Source organism: Phoxinus phoxinus, assembly GCF_949152265.1.
Source record: "Phoxinus phoxinus genome assembly, chromosome: 7".
In the NCBI taxonomy this organism is placed as follows: domain Eukaryota; kingdom Metazoa; phylum Chordata; class Actinopteri; order Cypriniformes; family Leuciscidae; genus Phoxinus; species Phoxinus phoxinus.
In genome coordinates this window covers 15343108-15370635 of record NC_136882.1, presented here as the reverse complement: position 1 = coordinate 15370635, position 27528 = coordinate 15343108, and the positions used below count along the sequence as shown (strand labels likewise).

The window sequence follows — 27528 nt, the reverse complement described above, 5'->3', positions numbered from 1 at the left end:
CTCAATCACTCAATCCATCCATCCATCTACCAACCAACCAACCAACCAACCAACCAACCAACCAACCAACCAACCAACCAATCCATCCATCCATCCATCCACTAATAGTTTTATTCAGCAAGGATGCATTTAATTGATCAAAAGTGATAGTGAAGACTTTTATATCATAAATTATTTCTATTTTAAATAAATGATGTTTCCACATACATGTTAAGCAACATTGATAATAATGAGAAATGTTTTGTTGAGCACCAAATCCGCATATTAGAATGATTTCTGAAGGATCACGTGACACTGAAGACTGGAGTAATGATGCTGAACATTCAGCTTTGCCATCACATGGATAAATTACATTTTAAAATATATTTAAAAAAAAATAGATAACACTTATTTTAAATGGGAAAAATATTTCACAACATTATGTTTTTACTTTCTTTCTTTTTTTTATCAAATAAATCCAGCCTCGGTGAACATAAGAGACTTCTTTAAATAAAAAAAAAGAAACGTAATTAAAATAAAAAAAATCCCCAAACTTTTGAACGGTAGATTGTATCTAATCATTCATAGTTGCATTTACACTTCAACATGACTACTATTGATTCTTGCGTGCAGAAACTGCAAACAAGATACATGCTAAATAATGCAGCATTTTCCTTGTGCAGAACTAAAGCCTAAACTTAAATAAAACAAAATTTTGCTTCCTCAAAGCACTAGTATTTCTTTAAGGGAATCCTAATCTAATGATACTCTTCATAATCTATTCACATCCAATATTTAACACTCTATAAATAACTGCTCTTGTGTTTCTTTAATGGATGCAGGAACCGTTTCCCGAACCTCTTTCACAGCTGTCATGCCAGTGGCATTCATGAATCTTCACAGCAGGAAGTGAACGCTATGGCCCATTGGTTCAGTTATGAGGGGCACACTTAGAAATAAGCTGCTGCCTCCAGATGGAATGTAGCTGCAATAATTAAGAAATAAAAATGCACAGGTTTTGTACAGTATATAGACATCAAAATTAGACACTCACCTGCCTTTAAAAGACTGTCTTTACATAAGGAGGCAGATTTAGCTTTTACTCCCATAGATTCGGTCAGACTTTCATCCACCGGTAACACCATCTGTGAGAAACATGAACATAATTATATTGAAGATTTGTCATCAGACACAGATTTACAGAATGAAATATAGAGGCTTATATGGCTCCTTAAAGGAATAGTCCACCCAAAAATGAATATTCCGTCATTAATTACTCACACTTACAGCATATCGTTCCAAAACCGCAAGACTTTCATTCATCTTCAGAACACAAATTAAGATGTTTTTGATGAAATTTGTGAGATTTGTGTCCCACCATTGACAGCTAAGCAACTACCACTCTGACGCTTCAACAAGTTTATAAAAGTTTATAAAAAGATCAAAAATCCATATGAATTGAGCGGTTTAGTCCAAAAGTTTCTGAAGAGACTCGATCGCTTTATATGATGAACAGATTTAATTTAGGCTTTTATATAAAGTGGTAGTTGCGTAGCTGTCAACGGAGGGACAGAAAGCTCTCAGATTTCATTAAAAAGATCTTCATTTGTGTTCCGAAGATGAACGAAAGTTTTTGGTGGAAATATCCCTTTAACAGTAGTGTCGTCCCCAGTGTTATTTTAGAAATATTTATATACAGTACTGTAGCGACATTTACCATCTTGTCGCGTAGAGGTGCTTGTAGGGCTATCTGACGCGTGACTCCAAACAAGACGCTTCCAGTCCAGTACTGCATTTATCTATTTTATTTGTCTCTTTTCTGATGCTCCAACACATTGTAATACACCAGTTTGCATGTCATTACATGATCTTGACACGGTCAAAAATTGTCTGCTTCCCTCATTAATTACACCTGGCCTCTCTTGCTCTCTGGTTACCAATATACCAAGTAAATGCACACTCCACCCAGTGTTCCCCAGTGGAACTACAACAGACATTTAAATAGAGCATAATGGCTCTTACACCCCGGGCCCTAATTGTACATGACAGGTAGACATTACAATTCAATACAATATTAATACAAAGAGCCATTAAAGTCCAAAGCATCACTGTATAACACTGTATTCAAACAATCTCCCGTTGGTTAGAGTTTATAGTCTTTGCAATCAGTCCCTCTTTTTCTCCAGGCTGTCATACATTAGACAGAGCTTTGTCACAGGTCTCTCAAGTATATTGGTTTTAGTTTGTACTCGCACAGAACGTACAAGTCCATTTTTATCAGGAAAAACTTCCAAGACTCGTCCCATCAACCAGGATCCACGTGGGGCTGTAGAGTCCACAATGACAACAATGTCACCAGGAGCAAAGCTCCTAATTTCTTTGTTCCATTTCTGTCGCTCTTGAAGCAAAGGCAAGTATTCACTTGTCCATTTTCTCCAAAATAAGTCGCACATATATTGGACCTGTTTCCATCTCCTCTTGCTGTATAATTCTGATTGGTCAAAGAGTCCAGGTGGTAAAACTGGTTTGCCTTTCATTTGAAGAAGGTGATTTGGAGTAAGTGGCTCTAGGTCATTAGGATCATCTGACAGCTTTGTTATTGGACAATCATTTAGAATGGCCTCAATTTCACATAGCACGGTATGAAATCCTTCATCATCCAAAGTTTGCTGATGCAAGATGGAACTCAAAATTCTCTTGAGCATTCTGATCACACGCTCCCACACTCCTCCATAATGTGAGCCTCCTGGAGGATTGAAACTCCACTGGACACCTTTCTGAAGCATTGCCTTTTGAATCCTACTTTTATTCCATGAACTGAGTGTTTCTCTTAACTCTCTTTCTGCTCCAACAAAATTGGTACCATTGTCTGATCTTATATGAACAACCTGTCCTCGTCTGCAAATAAATCTGCGTAGAGAGTTAATGCATGCATCAGTGTCCAAGGAATAGGCAACCTCCAGATGAACTGCCCTACTTGCCATGCAAGTAAAGATGACCCCATACCGTTTCACAATGGAGCGTCCTCTTTTAACCTCTATTGGACCAAAATAATCCACTCCTACGTTCGTAAATGGAGGAAGGTCGGGAATGAGTCTCTCTTTCGGCAAATCCGCCATCTTCTGTTCACCAACCTTAACTCCAAGACGTCTACAATGGCCACAACTAGATATGATCTTCCTAGCAGCTGCATTACCTTTAATGATCCAATATTTTTTTCTCAGCTGGGAAAGCATATGATTTCTTCCACTGTGACCTAATTGTTGATGAATATGCCGCAAAATGAGTGTGGCAATATGCTGATCTTTAGAAAGAATGATAGGATGCTTCCTTTCCTCAGGCATAGCAGCATTCCTCAAACGTCCTCCAACTCTTAAAAGACCATCTTGAAACACAGGATCCAACTTATACAACTTGCTGTCTCGTTTTACCTTTAAAACAGATAAAGATGATAGAGCAGCAATTTCCTTTCCAAACTGTTGCTGTTGACTAAATGCAACAATAGCTGTTTCTGCTTCAGTCAAGTCATCCAAAGTCAAGTTCTGTGTAATCGTTGAGAATGTTAGCATTTGAAGCTCCTTCTCCATCCTCTTTGATGATGGCAATACACCCAAAGAATCTAAAGAGGGTTTGATTTCTTTCCGTCTTTGACTCCATTGCCTCAGAACTTTCTTTAACTTCAAAAACCAGGCAACAGCAACTTTCAGCTTCATCCAGTCTGAAAAGTGTGTAATCAGTCTATGAGTGGCGTTTGTTGCACTTGGTACTTCATTTACACCTGTGGTGTTTACACTCATGTTCCTTTTTACCTCAGGATCATCGACCTTAAGAGTAGAATCAACTATTTGTGCTGGCCACTCTTCCTGTGGTTTCCACAGATAATCTGGTCCACTGATCCATTCTTCACTCGATAACAACTGGTCTGCTTTCATACCTCTTGAACAACAGTCTGCAGGATTTTGCGATGTAGATATGTATCTCCACTGTGACGGTCTTGTAACTTCTCTTATAGAAGAGATCCTGTTGGCCACAAAGGTTAGAAAGCGTTTGTCCTCATTTTTTATGTATTTTAGGACAGATGTACTATCTGTCCAAAACACGGAGTCCACCAATGGAAACTGTATCTCTGCCCTCAGCATTTTGTCCACTCGAGCAGCAAGTACAGCAGCTGTCAATTCAAGCCGTGGAATTGTTACATGCTTCAATGGTGCTACTCTTGATTTGCCAAGTAGGAAACTAACATGGACATCCTTGTTTGTCTCCATCCTAAGATATGTTACAGTACCATATCCAAGTGTACTTGCATCAGAAAAATGATGCAACTGGATGTTGGTAAATTGGTCCAATCCTGTGGGCTTTAAACATCTATCCACCTTAAAGTCTGCAATCCTCCCAAGTTCTTCCAACCATAACGACCATTGTCTTTGAAGATTTGAGGGTAGCGGATCATCCCATCCACATCTTGTCCTACACAGCTCTTGCAGAAGAAATTTCGCCGTAAGAGTGAATGGTGCCAGGAATCCTAAAGGATCGTATACCGAGCATACAATTGACAGAACACCACGTCTGGTGCAAGGATTATCTTTGATGGTCATTTTAAACTTGAAAGTGTCTGATTCAATGCACCACAACAAACCAAGAGCTCTTTCCATTGGTAGTTGGTCCTTGTCCAGATCCATAATTTTTATGCCATGTGCTCTGTGCTTTTCAGGTACAGTTTGTAGCACAGCACGGCTATTACTGACCCATTTGGTCAATTGGAAACCTCCTGTTAAACAAACCGCTGTGAGATCTTTGATCATCAAAATGGCCTCTTCCTCTGAAGCTACACTTTTCAGACAATCATCCATGTAGAAGTTGGCTTGGATTGTGCCAATGACATTTTCTGGAAAGTTGGTCTTATTGTCTTCAGCTGTCCTGCGTAGTGCAAAACAAGCACAACTCGGGGATGACACAGCTCCAAACAAATGCACGTTCATCCTGTATTCCACAGGTTCTTGCTTTAAGTCACCATCTGGCCACCACAGGAAACGAAGAAAATTGGTATCCTCTGTTGCAACTTTGACCTGATGAAACATTGCTTTCACATCAGCCATAAATGCAATAGGTTCTTGTCGAAACCTCACCAGAACTCCCAGAAGTGAATTAGTCAGATAAGGGCCTTGCAAAAGTTGATCATTAAGCGATGTACCCTTGAAAGCAGCTCCACAGTCAAATACCACTCTTAACGTTCCCTTCCTGGGGTGATGGACACCGTGGTGAGGGATATACCAAACTTTCCCTTCATCCTGTTTCAACTGATGCAATGGTACTCTTTCAGCATAACCTTCATTGATGACCTCATCCAAGAAAATTTTGTATTCTTGATGAAAAGTCTTATTTCTTTCCAATTTCCTCTTCAATCCCATTATTCGCTTTTTAGCCACACAAAGGTTATTTGGCAACATGGGATTTTCCATTTTGAATGGAAGGTTCAATTTGAAGTGTCCATCCTGAAGCTTAATTGACCCGTTTACCTTTTCCATAAATGCATGGTCTTGTCTTGACATCTCCTTTTTCTCAGAAGCAATCTCATTAAAGTCGTGGTTATACTGTTTATTGAGCATCTCCTCCAGCCTGCATACAGAAATCCTATTAACAGTAACATTTGGACATTCAGTTGTGTTCCTGTCGTCCTTGCTTCCTTGAAGTGGCCCATTCACAACCCATCCCAGTAGGGTTCTAACTGCATAAGGTCCTTCTCCATCACTGTTTTTAACCTCCCAGGGTTCAATTACCTTGGAAGCATTTGCTCCAATTAGCAAATCCACATCAGCAGGAATTTGAGGGATCTTAACACCTTTCAGGTATGGCCACTTCTCCAAATCCCCTTCAGTGACGATGTTATTTTTGGACACAGGCATTTTCTCCTGAGTGAAGACTTCCGGAAGACTGTAAAAGATGTCATTATGAAGGCTAGAAACTTCCAATCCAGTCAAAATAGAACTACTAACAGACCTTTGATTGCCCATTGTTTTCAAAAGAATATTAATTTTCTTTCCTTTTAATTTCAAACTGTGCATTAGGTGTTCTGAACAAAATGTGGCAGAACTACCAGGATCCAAGAATGCATAAGTTTGAATGACCTTTTGTCCTTTACAGGATTTGACTTGAACTGGTACGATTGATAATGCACATTCTCCATCGCCGGCCCTTGTTTGACCACATGCTTGAAGGTCAACAAGCGCACTACTTAGTGATGGATGATTTTGTCCTTGAGTACACATTCTCTCCCTTTGTTGAATATGCAGAATACTCGGATGCATTTGGCCACACACTGTGCAAGTCAAGCGTTTTTCACAATCTTTGCTCATGTGTCCAACACAAAGACAGCCAAAGCAAATACCCTTTTCCTTTAGAAAATTCAGTTTTTCCTTATGCGTCTTGTTTTGCATTTGTGTACATTGCTCCAATAAGTGATCATGTTTGCAGTACAAACATACAACTTGGGAATTTGATCTGAAATCAGAGTCACAACACTGAATTGATTTACTGTTAGTAACAACCGTTGTTGCAAAGCTGTTTCTAATTGTATTCCGAGGTTGAGGTTTCTGTTGTACAGTTTGAGTGCTCTGGATATCACCAAAAAGTGGATCAGATGACATTTTGACTTGACGTTCCACAAATGTTACAATATCTCTGAACCGTGCCCTTCGTTTGTGCCTTTCCAATAGCTCACAAGCAACAGTCCTCCAATTTTCCCTTAATTTGTAAGGCAGCTTCATGATGACCGTTTTCAAATTGCTTGGCTTCTCCAGCTCCTCCATGTACTCAATTTCTTCCATTGCATTACAACATCCACGCAAGAAAAGAGCATAACTCTGCAGTGAACTTACATCCTCTGATTTTAAAGAAGGCCATCCAAGTACTTTCTCTATATATGCAGAAGCTATTTTGAACTCATTGCCAAAGTGTTCCTTTAACAATGCTTTAGCTTGCACATATCCTCTTTGTGCATCCATGTGCTGGCAACTGCGCACCAGTTCCCTAGGTTGACCTTGTGTGTGTTGTTCCAAAAAGTACAAGCGATCTTGATTATTTTTGGTTTTGTCCTCTATTCCATGTTCAAATGCTCTGATGAAAGTTCTATATTGCAAAGGATTGCCATCAAACACAGGAATATCTCTTTGAGGCAGTGTGCTGGATTGTTGTTGCTGTACAAGAAGAGCAGTAATCTCATTTTGCTTTTGCATAATACTGCAGATGTTTAAAGTTGATGGTCCATTGCTGTTCTGCCTTACATTTGATGTTTGCATTTGTGACACAGAATGAAGATCAGATTGTAGTGCACTGTGAGTTTGCTGAATCAAATTCCTTGAACTTGCTTGCTGGGAACAATTCATTGGCATATATTCCTCAGCATGAGGGTTAAGAGTAACTTCTTTACCCCTCATTGCAGTTCCTTTATCATAATATGCATTCATATCATCAGAAAAGGTTTTAGGATGCTGGTTGTCAGAATTATTTAAAACGGCAATTTTAGCAGTAGCAGCTGCGATTTCTGCAACGATATCCATTTGCTCCTGTCTTTGCCTCAGTTGTTCCTGTTGTACCTCCAAAGCATGCTTCTCCCTTAAAGCAGTTGCACGTGCAATTAATGCAGCCTTTTCTGCCTCTGCTATAATTCGTACTGAAGAAGCAGAAGATCTCCCAGTACGCACACTGCTAGAACCTTTCCTACTGGATGGTTTATTTGATACTCGTGAGGGAACGTTTGAAACACTATCATTTGGTTCAACGTCATCTTGATAAGCATTGTCATCAACACCAGAACATGAAACTTGGCTTTTAGTCCTCAACCATTTTTGAACATCATCCTTAAAACCATTGTAAATTAACATCTTTCCATTGAACCATGTTTGATGTTTTTCCTTTTCTTCATTGGGCAAAAGAACCATCACAGAAGTGTGCATTTCTTTTGCTTCATCACACAATTTAATGAATTTCTCAAAAGAACATTGCACTTCCTTTTCATACTCTCGGTTAGACATAAATTCTCTCATGATAACCATCAAGTTTTTTGCTTTATTTACTTTATTCTTTCTTGTTTTCTGCAACGTTTCCAGTTTTTCCAGTAATGCCTTTGGAGTAAGTTTAATGCACCGTTTTTCTTTCACAGACACCATTTCAACCTTCTCAATTGGCACATTAGTCTCTGTTTGTTTACCAGCAGCCTTTAAATCTTCACCACAATTACTTACACTCATTTTCACAGAGTGTTAAATTCATTTACCTTGTCAGTAACTTTACTTCAGCAACCAATGCATTGGATTTACACTATTAAATGTGTGCACACAGATTCCTTCATAAGGTAGCGCTACACATACCTTAATTAATTCGCTCGCTTCGTCGCGACTGGTCTTTGATTCCTACATCCAATTATATCCAAATCCACAGTGGAATCCAGTGATTAGTCCTTCAAAAAGTTCCAAAGCGATGCGTGATAATCCACAAAGAAGCAATTTTTGACAAAATGTAGCGACATTTACCATCTTGTCGCGTAGAGGTGCTTGTAGGGCTATCTGACGCGTGACTCCAAACAAGACGCTTCCAGTCCAGTACTGCATTTATCTATTTTATTTGTCTCTTTTCTGATGCTCCAACACATTGTAATACACCAGTTTGCATGTCATTACATGATCTTGACACAGTCAAAAATTGTCTGCTTCCCTCATTAATTACACCTGGCCTCTCTTGCTCTCTGGTTACCTATATACCAAGTAAATGCACACTCCACCCAGTGTTCCCCAGTGGAACTACAACAGACATTTAAATAGAGCATAATGGCTCTTACAAGTACTATTATATTTATTACTATTTTCAATTAGCCTCTGTTTTCGAATTTCAGTTTTAACTTTTTAGTTTTAGTAATTCTTTTAGGTGCTTTGGCCCTTTTTATATATATATATATACATTTATTTAACTTTATCTTAATTTTAGTATTAATATTTTAGTTTATTTCAACTTTTTGTTTCAGTTTTTATCTAATATGTGTATTTTATTTCAGTTTTATTTTAATTAAAATAATATTTTAATAGTTTTAAATAACCTTCATGAGACCAGTAAAAAACTACTGAAAGTCTTGCTAATGGACATATATATAATTATCAAATCAGCCATCAGCCACCCTGCTCTTTAAATATGGACTTTGGACACCGGCCACTTGAAAGCTCACATCAATATAAGACCACTAATGTATAGTGTGAAGAACAGTGTACGCAAGCACTCACCCTGCCGTTCACTGTGTCTGAACGTGCCAGAGGAGCTCGCTGGTCTCTCCTCTCCTCCATCTGCCATGCGATGATGGTGATGTTACCCATCCGCTCGCTCTCTGCTGATCTGAGCCAGCGAAACGCACACAAATACCTGTCAGACTACATTTCCTGGAATTCCTACTAATGTTATGCTATGGGATTACATATTGGCTTTGTACCTATATGGATCTCACATACCGCAGTGTGAGGTGGAGCCTGTGGTGTTTGTCTTGAAGCAGCTCTTTTACTGTAAACATAGCCGAACCGAGCAGGTACATCTGATAAAAAGAGAGACTCAAGTTTATGAGGCTGAGCAAAACAATGCAGAATGTTAAGAATAATGTTTTTTTCGGTCTTACAGTCCCCTGTGAGCGGTCCTTCACATCGTAGACAGACAGCTTGATTTGAGTCTGCTGGGTAATCAGAGAGTCCTGGAAGAAGGCAATGCTGCTCAAGAAGATTGGATTGCTGGTGCCCTGAGAAAAAATAAAGTAGGAAATGCTAAATCTGATACTTTCAGGCTTTATAGGGCCGATTTTAACAGCAAATATCCTAGTGATAATACCGAGCTTTTTATTTGGTTTTGTTCGATTTCTCTATATTTGGCTGAGCGTTTGTTTGGGGGCTTGCCAATGTATTTGATTTCTCTCATTTTTGACCAGAGTTCTTGAGGGGGAAGAATGTATTGAAGGTTTGTAGTGTAGCAGTTCTTCAGCAGCGATCTTAGCATGCCATCCTTCAAAGAATCATAACCCAAAGTCCTGTCTGTGAGACAGCATTTTATACATGAATATGAAAGGGCTACAAATAATAGTGAACTGCTACATTAAATTGATCTACCCTGCAATCTTCTCTGAGTAACACTGTTTCCTTGTCATTCACACCTATCAGTTTCTATGGGCCATTTTATTCACACCTTTACAGACACAGACAGAGTTGACTGCATTCTGAGGCACAGTCACAATGTAAATGCATTTGACTAAAGATGACTGAAAATACACATGATCTTTCAGTTTGTTCGAACTAACCATAAACCAAACCCTAACCCTAAAGTAACTACATATAGTTAGCTATTATTACTTAGTACTTCAATGCATAATTGCACAGTAAGAAGAAGGACACCTTAAAATAAAGTGTAACCATAACCATTAGATTATCTTAACCTTGTAAAGCCTGACATAAGAAATTATAGTCAGAAATTGTTTTAAATAGTATAAATCAACTTTTCAATCAAAAAGGTTTTTGAAAAAAAAAAAAAAAAAAAAAAAAGAAGTGTTTTTTATTGAGTATCATATTTGATACATGACTTTTATGGGTCATATAGTATGATATAGGGGAATATGGAGCTCATACTTGAGGAGGAAAACACCTGTTTTATTTAGAGGCCCAAATTGTGCAAAAATATACAGTTCGGCAGAAGTTGCTGATATTTATAAGACCAAAAAGTAAGATGAAATTCTGATAACTTTGTAATGTAAATCAATGATATTTATTACAGTATAACAAACTACTTAAATAAACAAATTGTCACTGAAAACATTACACTGAAAAAAAAAAATGTAACCTCTCCAAGTCAAAATATTCCAGTGACTGGTCACATCTACATTTTTTAATTGGCCCAATTGAAATTCTGTAAAATAAATTGAATTAATTGTTGCAATAGTCTGTTAACATTGGCTCAATGAGAAATAATTTGTCAGACTAATTGAAAAATTTAGATGTTATCAGTCACTAGAACATTTTGACTTGGGGATGTAATTTTTTTACAGTGTATGTGAGCAGATTAATATGTCTGAATACATTGTATTCATAAAAAAGTAGACGAAAGGTACCCGGATAACCGATGCATAATTTACTATCCCATGAGGCCGCGGGGAAAGGATTTGTGAATAACGCAACTGATGCTGCAGGTCACATGACAGTGACAACATGATGGATGTAGTACGTCTGAATTTCATTCATACTACACACACTCATACTATACAGAACATACTAGTTTAAAAGTCCTAAAGCAAGGTTTAAATCAAATGTAGTAACTACCATACATTATGCAATTTCAGATGCAGCATATATCTCCCAATAATGTCTTAGTAAGATTGCATTTAAAATGTATTTCAGCGTATTCTGGTTGAGAACCACTCACTCGGACAGAAATAAGCCATCTGACTAACATGTAAATCAGATGGTCATACCATGTCATATTGTTTGAAATAAAATCCAAAGAATAAAAACAAGGTATATCATGGTAGTTTTTCAAGCATGTCTCCATGTATCCATCCTCACCTCTATAATTTCAGTCTGTGCATGTTTGGTCCAAAATGCCTGTGGAGGGGTGGTGCAACTCACTGCTACAAAGCCACTGGGCTTACGGTCCAGTGATGGAGTGACCAGCTCACTGCATGCTGGCAAAAGAAGGACAACAATTCAGGAAGTTAATCATTAAAGAAGGGAAGTGATTTAGTTGGGATTTTACTCACAGTAGCATTACAAACCAGACTGTGTGAGCAACTATCTGACACGAGCCTTGCGATGAACAGTGAAATACGGCACATAAAAATGTCAAATAACTCTAGGTGGCTAATTATAATCTACATGATGTTTTATCATGGAAAAAATTATATAACTGTCAGAGAGTACTGCTAAAATCAGACAAATCCCAGTAGCACAATGGAAATATTTGATTTTGCAGCCCGTCAATAAGCTGCATGAATGTTTATAGCATGTGAACTAAGAGGGTATGACTGATAAACAGTTTATTTCCTACACAAATAGTAGGAAGAATATGAGGAGATGGACTCCTCACTGGATGCAGGTGTACACACACATCTCCTGAAAGAGTGGATATCTGCATCAGCAGCTTAAGAACTTCACTTTGGTAACGCTGCACCGTAATCACTTTAAGATTGACTGGACTACTCACCCAGACTGAACTCAAGCACTGGCTCATCAGGATCCTGACTGTTTCCTAAACACATGTGAAACAACACAGAATTTCCATAGTCTTTTTATTAGTTTGTTAGCAAATTATTTATTTTATATATATATATATAAAAAAAACATTTAATTGATTTTAAATTAAAGTCAATGGTAACCAAGCCAGTTTAGTTGCCAACATTCTTCTAAATATCTTGTTCCACAGAAGAAGAAAAAACATCATACAGGTTTAGAACAACTTGAAGGTCAGGCCTCTTTAAGGTATTTAGAGCATCTGTGTAATTATTACCTCAGAGGATCATGTTGTTACATTGCAGTTTGTTACATTGACTTTCTGTTTGCATTTGTTCAGTTTCACTCCACTCCTTTGCTTTGTTTCCATGGTTACCGACTTCCTTTGTTTGTCTCATGTACAGGTGCTGGTCATACAATTAGAATATCATCAAAAAGTATATTTATTTTTTAAAGAATTCAACTTAACAGGAGAAACTAATATATTATATAGACTCATTACATGCAAAGTGAGATATTTCAAGATATTTGATGATTATGGCTTACAGCTTATGAAACCCATGAAATCAAAATCCCAGAAAATAAGAATATTACATGAAATCACACAGTAATTACACAGTAATACCATGGTCATTGAACCAGGTTTTGGCTCTTTTGGCAGTGTGGGCAGGTGCAAATCCTGCTGGAAAATGAAGGAAGCATGAAGTGCTCTGAAAATGTCCTGGTAGACGGCTGCATTGACTCTGGATTTAATAAAGCACAGTGGACCAAAGTCCTCTTTTCTGATGAGAGCAAATTTTGCATCTCATTTGCAACTCCAGCCGATGACATGGCTCCCCAAACCAACACAGACTGTGGAAACTTCACACTCGACTTCAAGCATCTTGGATTGTGTGCCTCTCCTCTCTTCCTCCAGACTCTGGGACCTTGGTCTCATCAGAAAAGAGGACTTTGGTCCACTGTGCTTTATTAAATCCAGAGTCAATGCAGCCGTCTACCAGGACATTTTCAGAGCACTTCATGCTTCCTTCATTTTCCAGCAGGATTTGCACCTGCCCACACTGCCAAAAGAGCCAAAACCTGGTTCAATGACCATGGTATTACTGTGTAACTAATTACTGTGTGATTTCATGTAATATTCTAATTTTCTGGGATTTTGATTTCGTGGATTTCATAAGCTGTTAGCCATAATCATCAAATATCTTGAAATATCTCACTTTGCATGTAATGAGTCTATATAATATATTAGTTTCACCTGTTAAGTTGAATTCTTGAAATAAATCAACTTTTATTGATGATATTCTAATTTTATGACCAGCACCTGTATATATACCCTGTGTTCTCCCTCAGGCTGCGTTTACACTTGGCATTAACATGCGACCTGTAGCCTATCTGAATGTTGTCCACATACACATTGAAAAGACAAGTGTAAACACGCTTCTGATCGGAATGTTATCTGATCGATCAGCGTGTCCAGTTTCGGAGGTAGTCGAGGACGCATTGTGATCGGATCTCAGTGTAATGTAAACGCAATCCAGACATCGTGTCTGCATTCACAGGTGGACGTCATAGAAATCCCCGCCCAGTCTCCCCACATGGCTGTCAGAAAATATGGCCAGACGCAGTTTAGACAATAAATTACATTTATTTGAACCTTACAATAAATGTCAATATTTAAAACAGTTTATTTAGACTTACATGATACTGTGTGTGTCATTTTTCATTTTAATTGTGCAACATTATCTGAACGAGGCGATCGCCTGTACAATCACAGCTGTGATCGTGAGATCTTAATGAAGAGCGTGCGCTGCTTTGCCAGAGGAATAATGGGAATAAACTTTTTATTTTTTTATGTTTTAAATGTTAAATGTTTTTATTGTTTCAGCATGTTTATTAATCTCCCATTTCTGTTAATATAATCATTGCATGCTATAACCTTAAACCCCGATGATCGATGATGTGACTTGTTTTACATGATCAACCCAGTTATTTTTGTATGATCAACTCTGGAAATATAATGCTTGCATTTAGCTTAAAACCCCTACAGCACTTTAATTCCATAAAACAAATTCTAAACTGTCCTTTGTAGTCTACTTTTCTTGGTGGAAAACGTCTGATTATGTGGTACTGACATACTATCTTAGATCACTATGGTATACTTGCTGAACAGGCTAAAGTTAAATGTCCAAAACCTCAAAAGGTTAAGTGCCAAAAAGCTTATAATTGTTTACCTGCTAGCGCTAAACCCATCATCTCAGATGACAAGTCAAAGGTGTTGGCTCGGTACACAGACCATGGCCTGTGGCGTGGACTGCGCTCTCTTCCCGCCATCTTGCCGCCAGCTACAGTGACCAATAGGATTACCTCTTACAGTCCCACTTTATGTTGCAGGGACAGTACTTTCCAGTAACACGGGCTCTGCTTCAGTCTAAAAGTTTTGAATCTGAAAGTAAAAGAGAAAAGGGGACAAAAAGTCAATATTTGCGTCACCAACTGTCTGGAGACTAAAGAGCCAGCGAACCCTGAGGCGGTTAACCTGAGACAACTAAAGAATGAGACTTGTCCTTGATCTCAAGACATTATGTATGTCTGCATTATTTATGCAGTTTCATAGGAGGGCATTTATAATTGAACACAATGATAGACCTGCAATCAGAGAGAGTCAGTGCCAGAGAATTGTTTTAAGTTTATGACTGGATAATTCATGACTAAAGGGAAATGTTTCACAAACAGAATGCTGTTAGCTTCAGGCCATGACTTTAGAAATAGCTTAGTTAGGATCATACATGCTTCAAATGACACCAAACATCACTTACGCAGAATACAATCACCCTAATTTCACAACCATTTTACAAATGTAGACCTATGACCTATCATTCTGATAAGCTGATTTGGTACTCAATTATTATCAATTGTAATAGGGACTTAAGTATTATTAATGGTTGTTATTATCAATATTAAAAACTATTTTTGTGAAAATCATGATACAATTTTCAGGATTTCTGATGAATAGAAAGTTAAAAAGAACAGCATTTATTTGAAATCAAAACATTTTCTAACATTTATAAATGTCTTTAATCAGTTTAATGTCACTTTTGATCAATTTAATGTATCACTGGCTGCTGAATAAAAGTATTAATTTACTACTCCAAACATTTGATTGGATCATGGTTTCCACAAAAAAATATTAAAATATGTTCAGCATTGTTTATAATAAGAAATGTTGAGCTTCAAATAAGTATGTTAGAATAATTTCTGAAGGATTGTGTGACACTGAATGGCTGTTGAAAAGTTGACTTTGCCATCACAGAAATAAATGACATTTTAAAATGTATTAAAACAAAAAGTATTTTAAATTGTAGCTTAATAATATTCCACAATATTACTGTATTTTTGATAAATTCAGCCTTGGTGAGCATAATATACTTTGTTTAAAAACACTCCAGCTTTCATTTCTAAGAGTAAAATGGACAATATAACTATCACAAATATAATATAGAATAAATAAACAAAATTCCTGTGTGCCACTGATTTAAAATATAAATAAAATAAATATCTTACAAGCTTTGAATGTCATTTTATTAGTATTATAAGTACCGGTAACTTAAAATACTTTTATATTATGTTTTCAGCTGATGCTGATATGACTGTTACTATTATGCATCCCTTCATAAAATTAATCAGCGCTGGCGACTTTGCCCTAGATAAAGAATATGAGACATAGTGAAGGATTATATATATATCACCAAAACCTGAAAATAAGGTTGCAAGTATTTCAGACTTAGTAACAGTATCACTAAGAATGAACCAGGGCACAGTGGACGTGATAGTGATATTTATTTGCTCTATACGCTGTTTTAGTATCCAGTTCACTAAAGCAATTATGCAAATCAACTAAGCGTTAACACACATACAAAATAAGTTCGACAAAAATAGCTGTACGCAATTATTCGTGGTGCAACTTCCCATTCTGAGTCTTTAGCTGCAAATAATGCAGAAAACTTTAACTATGCTGGGACTGAATAACCCAATTGAATCCTGACATAGAGGTGGGGGGAGAGAAGATGGATGAGGATGCAAATACGCTACATCAGTGGCGGATGGAGGGTTTTGGGCTGTGGCGTAGGCAAAACAGCAGGTAGTGTGGCTGCAGTCTGGGGCTGAAGGGGTGGACGGCTGATTCATACGCATCCAACAACCCACCAGCCATCCATCTGCCTGTTATAGTCCACCACACAGCCTAACTAATCACAATGAACAACACATTTATCATAATGTGTTAACAGCAATCAAGAATAGAAATGGACATCATCAGAATAGTCATCTCCCGCCTCCATAAACTGTGGCAGAAGGATTGATAATTACCTCAGACACTCATTAGCATTGACATTTCACGCATAGTGACCCCCCATCTCAGCACTTTCATTCTCAAGCCTCATTCAGACTTCATGCATGTTTAGGTTATGTCTAAAAAGTAGTTAGGCCAAATGGATAATGATAATATGGAAATACATTGAAAAACAGATGACAGTGAATATGTTGAGAAGTTTGTTGATGCTAATTAATCTCTCTCACCCTGAGGCTCTTGCTGTAGTCACTCATCTGAATCACTCACAGCACAACAAACACTTTTAACAGAGACGCGCTGCTGCCTCTTCCACTTACAATATGAAAAGACAGGTTTATGGAGTGAAGAATGGAACTTGGTGATGATGATTTTCAACAAAAGATTGAGGTTAAATCATAATGAGGTTATTCTTTCAATTACACACTACCTTTCAAATGTTTGAGGTCAGTAAGATGTTTTTTTAAGAAATGAATGCAGTACTTTTATTCAGTAAGGAAGCATCAAATTGATCAAAAGTAAAAGACATTCTTATTAAATAATCCTTAGTGTTGTCAAACGTACCGGTACTACCACTACCAGTACCAGTTAGTTGACGGTACCAGCCTTTCTGCAGTATTAGCAGTACTGGTAGTACCGACTGAGTACCGGGTATGTTCGGTACCCGCTGATAGACGCTGCTTTCAAACGTTATCGTTCGTGTTTGTGTAAAGGTTTCTATTTACAGCATGTTTTTTACAAGCGTTGAGCATTGTATCCAATCACAATCAAATCTGTTGAGCATGTGAGCGCAATACAATGGCCTATCAGAGGTGCTAATCAGTAAGTTCCAGAATTCAGAGAGCTTGCGCTTGAGATTGACAGCCTTAGTTAGCCTATAGTTATAAAGGGAAATGTGTTCTGAATCAGAAACGGATGAGACAAAAATGGGACAAATACTTTTAAAGTAGGGCCAGTTTCTGCTCTGGTACATAGTGCAGACTAGTGGTGCTTTGGTGCTTTGACAACCCTAATCCCTATTAATCTCATAATAATCCCCAGTAAAGATTTTTATGAGCATACGAGACTTTTTTCAATAACATTTTAAAGTCTTACAGACCACAGTGGTAGCGGGGATTCTCTTTCACATGAATTTTTCACCAAAATAAGAAATGACCACCGTGCAAACAACCTATTGTTATGGCTCAATTAGGATGCAACTGTCGTGGAAATTCTCAATACGAATATAACCTACCGGTACTAAATCTGACTTCTTACCACAGTATCTCGATGTAATTCCCTGAATACTTACAATACAATACTTTCATGAACTATGTTGATGGCGTCCCGTCAAGAAGCTATCACTACCTCGAACACACTTGAGGCTTTTCTTTTGTTGTCTTTTGAGCGTAGAATCTTTAGTACTTCTATTCCTCAGCTGCGCAGCGTATATCTGACACGACTTCTAAATTGTTATTTGCAGAAATTAGGTTTTATTCACGGCCAGGAAATCACTGGTCAGAACAACCAAGTGAGTCTCCTGAATAGTAAGATACATGTAGGCATACATATAAAATAAATACAGTTGAGTAAAAATCAATGTCACTCAAGTCTTCTTCACTGTGATTTGTTCTGGTGATTGGTTTAATGATCTAAGCTAATCACATGACAGTCAGTTCTACCGTGTTAAGCACTTTGGGGGTAAGTATGGCTTTTAGTAACTATATGGTCTTTGACCTGAGCATCCTTAGTCTGCATTTCTCTGTCTGTACATTTAATGTTGAAAATACCCATTACATAAAATATTTCTATCACACAACTCATGGGGTATAACTTTACGCTGAATGTGTGTGTTGTGTATTTGCTATAAAGTATGTACATACCGCTGTAGTGAAAAATGTAATTCAACAAATACAGACCCTTTACGATTTAATCATAATGATGAGTAAACCACAGGCGATATGTGGCTTGGCGTTTGTTAAAGAAAACGTTTACATCAGATCTGACTGAGCATAAACAGTGTTTGGATGCCCCAGTGAGCACTGTTGGTTCAATTATCAGGAAGTGGAAGTTACAACCAACACTGCTTCAAAGAAGTCATTTCTCGCTCTTTGTGTAAAAGTGAGATGACTTGTGAGAGAAGTCACAGAGAAGCCCACTTTAAAGGGAATTAGAGCACAGGTCAGCCATATCTTGAGCTTTGTGCAGGAGAGTGGTACAGAAGAAGCCATTGATTAAAAAACAGAGCCACGTGAAAGTATTTCCACATGGCATTACCATTAACACCCTGTCTATACTGGACAGGACCAGTGATGTTTTGAATTATTTGTATTTTTTTATCAAATAAATGCAGCCTTGGTGAGCATAAGATACTTAATTCAAAAACTTGAATAAATCGTATCCCGATTTTTTTTTAAATATAGGCCTATTGTAATAAAAAATAATAATTCATGATTAAATAAATACCATTTTATGTTTATAGGAAAAAATATTACATTTCAGACAGAAAATAAAGTGGCAGGAATAGCTGTGCAGCGTCACAAATAGAGACAGGTGTCCGTCAACTGAAAGCTAAATGTCATGGACACTTCGGAGGACGTAGATAATAATAAAGGGAGTGCAATTTATTTCTGGCTCATCACGGCACATTGCTTGTGTCAGTTGTGCACATGATGCTGGGACAAAGACAACTCACGTTTCAGTATTCAACGATCTGATGAGTGATATTAATTTCTCTTCTGGACAATTTTGTGCAATTTATTCAGCTCAAACCACTTACACACATCAAGACCTGATTGAAAACAGTTCTTTTCGTGAACAATGGGTGATGGACCAAACACAACTATGCCTAAGAGTTACTCATACAGAGTACAGACCATCTGTTGCAGTCTCGTGCTAAACTGTCAGTTCTCAGTCTGCTACACAGTCCACCTCCTCTCACAACCACATCCTGACCTTTTGCTTAATCAGGAAGTGTGAGTGACTTTCTCTTCAGTTGAGCTTTCTGGGACTGTCAATAAGCAGAGCATTTCGGTTAAACTGTTACCTCAGCAGAGATGTGTATACTGTACATGCCACAGACCTGCATATTCAGGCCTAATAATCAATACCTCTGTTGCAGTGCTGTTTCTCGGGTCATAATGCAGAGGTTTTATCCAGTGCGGGGCGGGTTTGACAACAACATGGTGCAAAGTGGTGCAAAACACTCGTGAGCACCTTCTTGAAACCAAAAAATTGTCAACTGGGACTGTGGGACACACCACGCTCTCATGGACTTCATGGATGTAAAAAAAACTCACACATCAAGAGAACATGTCTCCTATATGTTTTTGTATTCAAAATCCATTACAGGAAACTGGAAATGAAACAAAAAGAGGAACAGAGGCAGGCAATACTACAGAGGAGGCGGTACGGTCGGTGAAGGTGCTTTATACAGTATACATCTTTCACGTCTAAACACAGATTAGAGTGAGATGAATCTTGAGGCCTACACACATTTAGTCAGGGTTAAGTTAGAAAAAGCTAGCAGACGCTTTGGGGTTGAGTGGAAATTCTGCCCTGGACTATACAAATACTGATGTGTGTATCATTGACATAGCAATGTAATGTGAAACCATGCCACAAAATTATTTGTAAAAGAAAACATTAATTATAAAAAATAAGCCAAGAACTGAGCCTTGTTTCTATTTATGCACAGTTCTTATGATAAACATAATAGAGGAAATGAATCCATGCGTGAGAATGTTTCTGCATGAACAGCACTGCATGTGGGTCTGTGTATAAATAAACGAATCCATGAGTAGTACACTACAAAAGTTTTTGGTTAGGTTTGTGGGGGGGGTTTTAAATATTTTTTTTCAGCACAGGTGCATGAAACTCTTTTCAATACTGATAATAATTAGAAAGGTTTCTTGAGCGGCAAATCAGCATATTATAATGATTTCTGAAGGATCATGTGACACTGAAGACTGGAATAATGATGCTGAAAATCCAGCTTTGCCATCACAGGAATAAATTACATTTCAAAATATGCTAATATAGAAACAGATGTTTTAAATTGTAATAATATTTCACAATATAACTGTTTTTACTGTATGTTTGATCAAATAAACACAGCGATGAAACTTCTTTTAATATCATTTAAAAATCTTACCAGCCCCAAACTTTTTAACTATAGTGCTTGGAAGTTTCGCCTTTTACCTATTTTTGTTTTGCAGAGAAAAAGAAGGGATGCTTTTCTTAATGAAATGGTGCATCTCTAAACTTTCAAACAGAAGAACGAAGTCTTTATATGATCAAACATGGCATCTTTAATAGGAATATTTCATCCAAAATTAAAATTCTGTTAATATCTAATCACCCTTATGCCAATTCAAACCTGTATGCTTTTGTTATTTAGCCTACATGATGGGGCATGAAAAAAAAAATATTTTGAAGAATCTTTACACAGCTCTTTGCCATACAAAAACAGTTCTTAGGCAATGTGCAGAGTGACTGCAGGAAAATCAGATTTTTCTTTTAACTCAGAATGTCAGCACTAATAATTGCAATTGTAAGTGATCAAATAAGATTTGTGTGTCCAGACTCCAGAGATAACCAACCTGTCTGCATGGGTTGCTTTGGTAATGACGTAGGAATACCCACGTAACCTATATGTGACGAGGCTTTCAAAACGGATGCAGGAAAAATGGAGGTGCATCCTCTCAATCTCCAAATAAGGTGCAGATCTTCATCGCACAGGAAAATGCCAAAATCTTTGGACCATTTTAACCACCAGTTTTGACGCTTGTTGTGTGCTGTGTTAAGAGTGACGCACGCAAAAGACAGTTTGAAATTCAATTTGAGCAGCCAGATCATCTAGACTGAGATGCACCTGTAAAGATCTGATTGGAATCGCATTTCAAACCACCTCCATAATGTGGTTTTTGAATCAGATTTGGGGGGGAAATCAGGATATGCAAAAATCTGCTTTTTTTCTGGCAGTCTGAACATGGCCATAGTGAAATGTCAAGCTCCAAAACACCATTAAAGTAGTCCATATGACTCACGCATAAGTCTTCTGAACTCTGAATATTATATATATTTAACAGACAAAAATTTAAATCTGAATTTTGAGCCCCAACCTTATGTGCCATGTTTGACATCATTGCCAAATGCTAGTGGTTCTCATGTGTGCAATAAACTAATATGACATGGCAGTCAAATTATTAGGACTGGAGCAAATAATTCGTTTTCATTTCATTTTTGGGTGAACTATACCTTTCAGTCTCTAATAAGTTAATTCAAGCGAAGACTAAAAATAAAAAGTCAACCCTAAATTCTGTAGGCCAAATAATCAAAGAAGAAGCTTTGCCATTTTATCTCCGTTTTGATTGGATTCATATCAAACTGTGTAATTAAAGCTGTCACAATCATAATGAACAGCAATTTCCTTTTAGTGATGAGTCATCGTCTGGGTGAAAATATGATTAGGCTATCCATGCTCTCCTTTCATCTCTAGACCTTACATCATTCCATCAGGCTGAGGAAAATTCTGCTTCTCTTAAGAATGACCACCCAATCCGCCAGTGTCTGTCTCATGGCTCACAGCTGAATGGTGTGAAGAAATCTTAACAAGTGCAGAAGGGCAGACAGGAGACATATAGTAACACATGTTCTGTTTTTGTGTTTCAAGCATGAATTGGCATAACAGGAAAACACCTGTTATTGGCAGCAATTGTCTTGCCAATAGAATATCCATGAACTTTAGGTTCATGGACCATCGTGAGGTCAGACTAGGGGGAACAATTATAATTTGTTATAAAACTACACAACAGTTGTCTCTGTAAAGGTCAGTGAGAGGCTACCTCTTGGATAATTCTTATTTTAATTTTAATTTTAGAAATGGGGAAATAAACTATTAACCTGAATGATATATCAAACAGAAACAAAGCGCCAGGCTTTTCATTAACAGTTTTCATTTTCTATAGAATTTTTCTTCTCAGATCAATCATAAATGTACACCCTTTTCACACAGCAAAATAAATAAATAAATAAATAATTCACTAGTGAATCCACTAAGTAGGCTATAGGATTGAGAAACTAATCTTTGCATTAGCAACCCAGATCTCTCACTGGAAGGCTTTTGTGAACTGTTGCATAAGTACAGCATGTGAGTCTTTGGCATATCCAACAATCAATAGTGCCATTAATCCAGGTACTGAGAATATTAAAGAACAGTGAACCTTTAGACGTAACAACAAGAGCAGGTCACAATTGAAAATGACAATCCTATATATAGGAACAACTAGAAAAAGTTTTGAGGAAGGAGACAGCCCTGAGGCTCTAGTATTTACAATGGAAAAAACTATACGTACTTTAACATAAAAGGTGACACTATCACACATCTTTTTATTTTCATTCTTTCTGATTGCGACGTAAAGTTCACATCATGATCAAATCAAGTCATATCAGACCTATCAAAGATTCTGCAACCAGTTATGTGACCTGTAACTGGGGCCTGGCTCAGATCAGATAATTTCAGATTTCATATTACAAATCAGAAATAAATGGGGCCTAATACAATTCTTGCAAAGGGTGTTTCTGTTTACACCGAATCTTTTCTCAGATATTGTGCAGGTGGCATAAATACAAGCCTTTGAAATTGTTCCTAAATATAAAATTCAAATACTAAAACAAAATAGTCGCAACAGATTTAATTCATTAATTTTTATAAAATAACGTTACCACTGATTAACGTTACAGAACTAGTAGGCCTGTAAGTAACGGTTAAGTAGCCTAAGTAAGTCAGATGTATTCAGTACTACCAGTTATGACTGATTCAGAAGCGTTACTGATTCAAAAAGAATTATTGAATAATTGCTTAAAAAAGAACGACTCAAAATTACCGGTAATTCGTTTACGAATCGTACAACACTGTTCGCGCTGTTTGTTTTGAGTCACTAAGGAGAACCGACTCAAATGAATCATTCGTTTAGGAATCGTACAACACTGTTCGCGCTGTTTGTTTTGAGTCACTAAGGAGAACCGACTCAAATGAATCATTCGTTTAGGAATCGTACAACACTGTTCGCGCTGTTTGTTTTGATTCACTAAGGAGAACCGACTCAAAAGAATCATTCGTCTAGGAATCGTACAACACTGGTCGCGTTGTTTGTTTTGATTCACTACGGAGAACGAACCGGCTCAACCGAGTCATTCTTCAGTAACGGGAATGTACGCTGCCTGTATGTGTCGTGTTGTAGTTTTTAATAATGATGTTGTGTCACCGCTGTATAGAGAGCGTTGTCCGAGTATTTTAGTACAGTGTTGCGTCTGCACTGACAGAAGTCGAAAACCGAAAGTCAAGAAAATAATTCCGGAAATGTAACGTTATTGAAATAGAAATTTGGTCTAGGTTTCCATCCATATGTGTTCAAGGCACCTTGTAAATAATGTCAACAGACAATGCATATTTTACCTCCAGGAACATTATTAGAGCACATTGAAACAACGTAAAGCTTCTGCAGAAGCAAAAGCTGACAACATCTAACGTTAGACATTTGAACAGCTCTCATGACGGAATAATAAAGAGTGATGACGACTGAATGAACGATTGCGTCCTCCGTTATGCCTTATATTACGCTTTATAATAAAACATTTCAAAATACACCAATTGACCTGCTAATATCACTCTCGCCCAATTTCTGTCATATTATGGACTTTGTGCATATCAAAATAAAATTGATTCCCTTGTCTTTATTGCTTCCTTCCAAGCGTTTAAACACTACTACACACGGACTGCAGACATTACCAGCTTTAAAAAAGGCAGAAGTGATCACTTACGTTTCAGTCACCGATATGCTCCATGATTTTAAGGTAACGTTAGTATGCAGATCAGTGTTTTGATACACGGCGATCTCCGCAATTCGTTCACTTGCTCTGCATTGAGGACTCGCCCTGCCGTGACGTCACCGCGCATTACGTCAGAGATGTTGCCCTAAAACCCCGCCTCGTTCACAAATACGGTGGTGAGCCAAAAGAAGATGTCTTTATAAGATGTGTGGAAATAGTGTATTATTGATTGTTTATTCGGCCACCTGTATTTAAAGGACGCTTCATGGAAATGTTTTCGATGGATAATATACAGACCTAAACGAGCGCGTTGTCGGAAGACCGTGACACCCATCTAGTGGTTACAGCCTAGCGGTTCTCATAGAAGATAAACTGCAGCTGGATGAGGTGGAAGTAACATTATCCTCATTGGACCCAGTGATAGACTTTTGTCCACTGTAGTGGACATTATATTTTAGTGAATTTCTCTGACAAACGACACAGTTTTAAGTCTGTCCTGTAAATAGCTCATTCAGGGCTTTTCAGTAATACCAAATATGGAGGTTTCACCATGACAACAACTTCTACTTGGTTCTTAAAATGACATTAATTTAGCACTCTTAAGGAAGTATGATAATATTTTGTAACTATCATTTAAATCTGACTAATTTTCTAATTGTTTGTCAAAAATCAACATCTCAGGAAAATGTTACAGGGTTTCTAATCAGACCATGGAGTGATTTGAATGTGATAAGGAGTATCTTGTATTGAATATGAAAGCGAACGGTTAGCCAATGGAGTCTGCATACGATAGGAGTAATGTGGGAAGATTTCTTTGTATATGTGAGGATCCTAGCTGCAGAGTTTTTAACATATTGGATATTATTTATTAATGCATTGGTTAAACCATAGAAAAGAGAATTACAGTTAAGCCGTGAAGTGATGAAAGCGTGAACTAGGGTCTCAGCATCGTTGGTATTTAAAAACGGATGCAAGCACGCAATATTAGGTGAAAGAAGGCAGACTTGAGTGAGTGAGGAAATGTGAGGAAGGAAGGAGAGAGGGAAGCCATAGATTATGCCGAGGTTTTTAACAGTGGTAGAAGGTTGAACCAAGATACCAGCAATATTAACATTGTCAATACAGAAACGGGATGTAGTTCGAGGTGAACCAACAAGATCTGTTTTTATCAGTGTTTGGTTTGAGAAAATGACTGGTCATCCGATCATTTATAGCATGAATACAAGATGATATGGAATTAGTGGGGAGAGGAGCATTGCGTTGAGAACGGATGTAAAGTTGTGTGTCGCAAATGTAAGTTAATGTTAAAGCCATGATGACGGATAATGTGACCTAGTAGAAGCATGTAGATGATGAAGAGAAGATGCCCAAGAACAGAACCCTGGGGAACACCGTGTGAGACAGGGGCAGTAGTGGACTTAGTCTGGAGGATGGAGACGCTGGCGGTCAGACAGGTAGGAAGTGAACCATGATAGGACAGTGCCAGAAATCCCAAGAGGAGAGTCTTGAGATGAGAATACTGTGAGAGAGATTGTGTCAAATGCAGAGGAAATGTCTAAAATAATTAGAATGCAGATGGAGCCAGAGTCAATGGCCATAAGGAGATAATTTACAACATTAAGAAGTGCTGTCTCAGTGCTGTGGAAAGCCAGATTGAAAACATTCGTAGAGGTTATGAGATGACAAATACGTTTTAAGTTCAGCAGCGACTTTCTCAAGCAGCTTTGACAGAAATGGAAGATTTGAGATTAGTCTGTAGTTGGCCATGTCAGAGGGGTCAAGGTCAGGTTTCTTTAGGACCGGGGTGACGGCAGCAGTTTTTAATTCCAGAGGAACAACACCAGTACTGAGAAGTTGGGAAATGAGAAATGAAAGAGGCAATAAAATAACATCGATGTCATACATGTCCACTGTAGAGGACACCAGGACCTATACAGCGTATTTATCAGACATTTTGGGAGACACAACAAGTGAACAGGGAAAGAAATTATTATTATTATTATTCATATGCAATATTATTATGAAAATGTTGCCAATCATTACTCCCATTATAACACTTCTTTTTCATGACATGTTGTCCAAAGAACACATTATGGCATTTTACTCACATATTGCATAAAGTAAAATAGCATATCAATTAATTCCAGTATTTTATAACATGTTGAGACATGCAAAGCCTTTATACAAAGTTTGGTTAAAAAAATCCTGAAACCTAAACATTTATTGGTGAATGAAAAGAAAGCCCATTGTTTTTTCCTAGACATGTAATTTCATGTATTTTATTTTTATTATTTTTATTTAAACAACTGAGTCCTGGTGTCCACTACAGATGACTATATGGGCTATTTTTTTAAATCCATTGTTTCTTATGCTCTAAAAAATGTAATGACAAGAAAAAATACTAAATTTACACGGGGAAGGGAGACAAACCCTTTTTTGTGTGTGGTGGAAGGTTATAACATACTTTTTCAATTCTGCAACAAATATGCTGCCATATACCTGCCATACATGCAGTAACATCATTAGTATGCCATGTATTTGACAGTTTATTAGCTAAAAGGGGGTGACGTGTTTTAGTGTTTGTGAAACAAATAATGTTTCGCTCGCACTGTACCACTTTCAGACAGTTAGGCTACTATATTCTGTAATTTAATTAACATGCACTGTATAAAAAAAAGTTGCTGCCTTAAATTTTTAAGTACAACCATCTTTAAGTAACCTAGCTTAAATTACATTAAACTGACTTAAAAACGAGTTGATTCTTGTAACTTTTTACTTTGTTTTGATGAGTTAAAGCAAAGTAAAAACATGTTGTCAAAACCTTATTTTTTTTTACAGTATTGAAATAAAATATTAAAGGCTTTCTTTCACAAATAATACAGTTTAATTTAATAACTGTAGCCAAGTTATGCTACTGTTTTGGCGGAAACTATCATGACAACATTTGTATTTGAGATACAAGGACTAACTGTGAACACAATAGGCCTACGCGTGAAACTACTTTTACTTCGAAATGTTTTTTTTGTTTGTGGAATTTAGGAACAGGTTATCTCTATTTAAAAAATGCTTTCAGAGAACTATAAAGGAAGCGAAACTATTCCAAAGTAGGCTACAGACAAATCAGGAGTGGCATTTGTCCTCTGATCTGACCAC

General features: G+C 37.4%; 1 protein-coding gene across 3 annotated transcripts in view; it reads right to left on the bottom strand.

The window, feature by feature from the left end:
- inpp4aa (inositol polyphosphate-4-phosphatase type I Aa) overlaps positions 1–24509 on the bottom strand; it is a 36972-nt gene extending 12463 nt beyond the window's left edge. For 2 of the 3 annotated variants that reach the window (XM_079617856.1, XM_079617857.1), the window contains exons 1-8: positions 24367–24509; positions 14450–14661; positions 12193–12237; positions 11556–11674; positions 9632–9748; positions 9471–9550; positions 9249–9357; positions 1034–1124 (exon numbers count right to left, since the gene is read on the bottom strand). In XM_079617856.1, coding sequence (XP_079473982.1) covers positions 1034–1124; positions 9249–9357; positions 9471–9550; positions 9632–9748; positions 11556–11674; positions 12193–12237; positions 14450–14549 — 661 coding nt within the window. In that variant the 5' untranslated portion in view covers positions 14550–14661; positions 24367–24509. Of the gene's footprint in view, positions 1–1033; positions 1125–9248; positions 9358–9451; positions 9551–9631; positions 9749–11555; positions 11675–12192; positions 12238–14449; positions 14662–24366 lie in introns of those variants that run through there. The other variant, XM_079617858.1, reaches the window with a different exon arrangement.
- Between the last annotated feature and the right edge of the window lie 3019 nt (positions 24510–27528).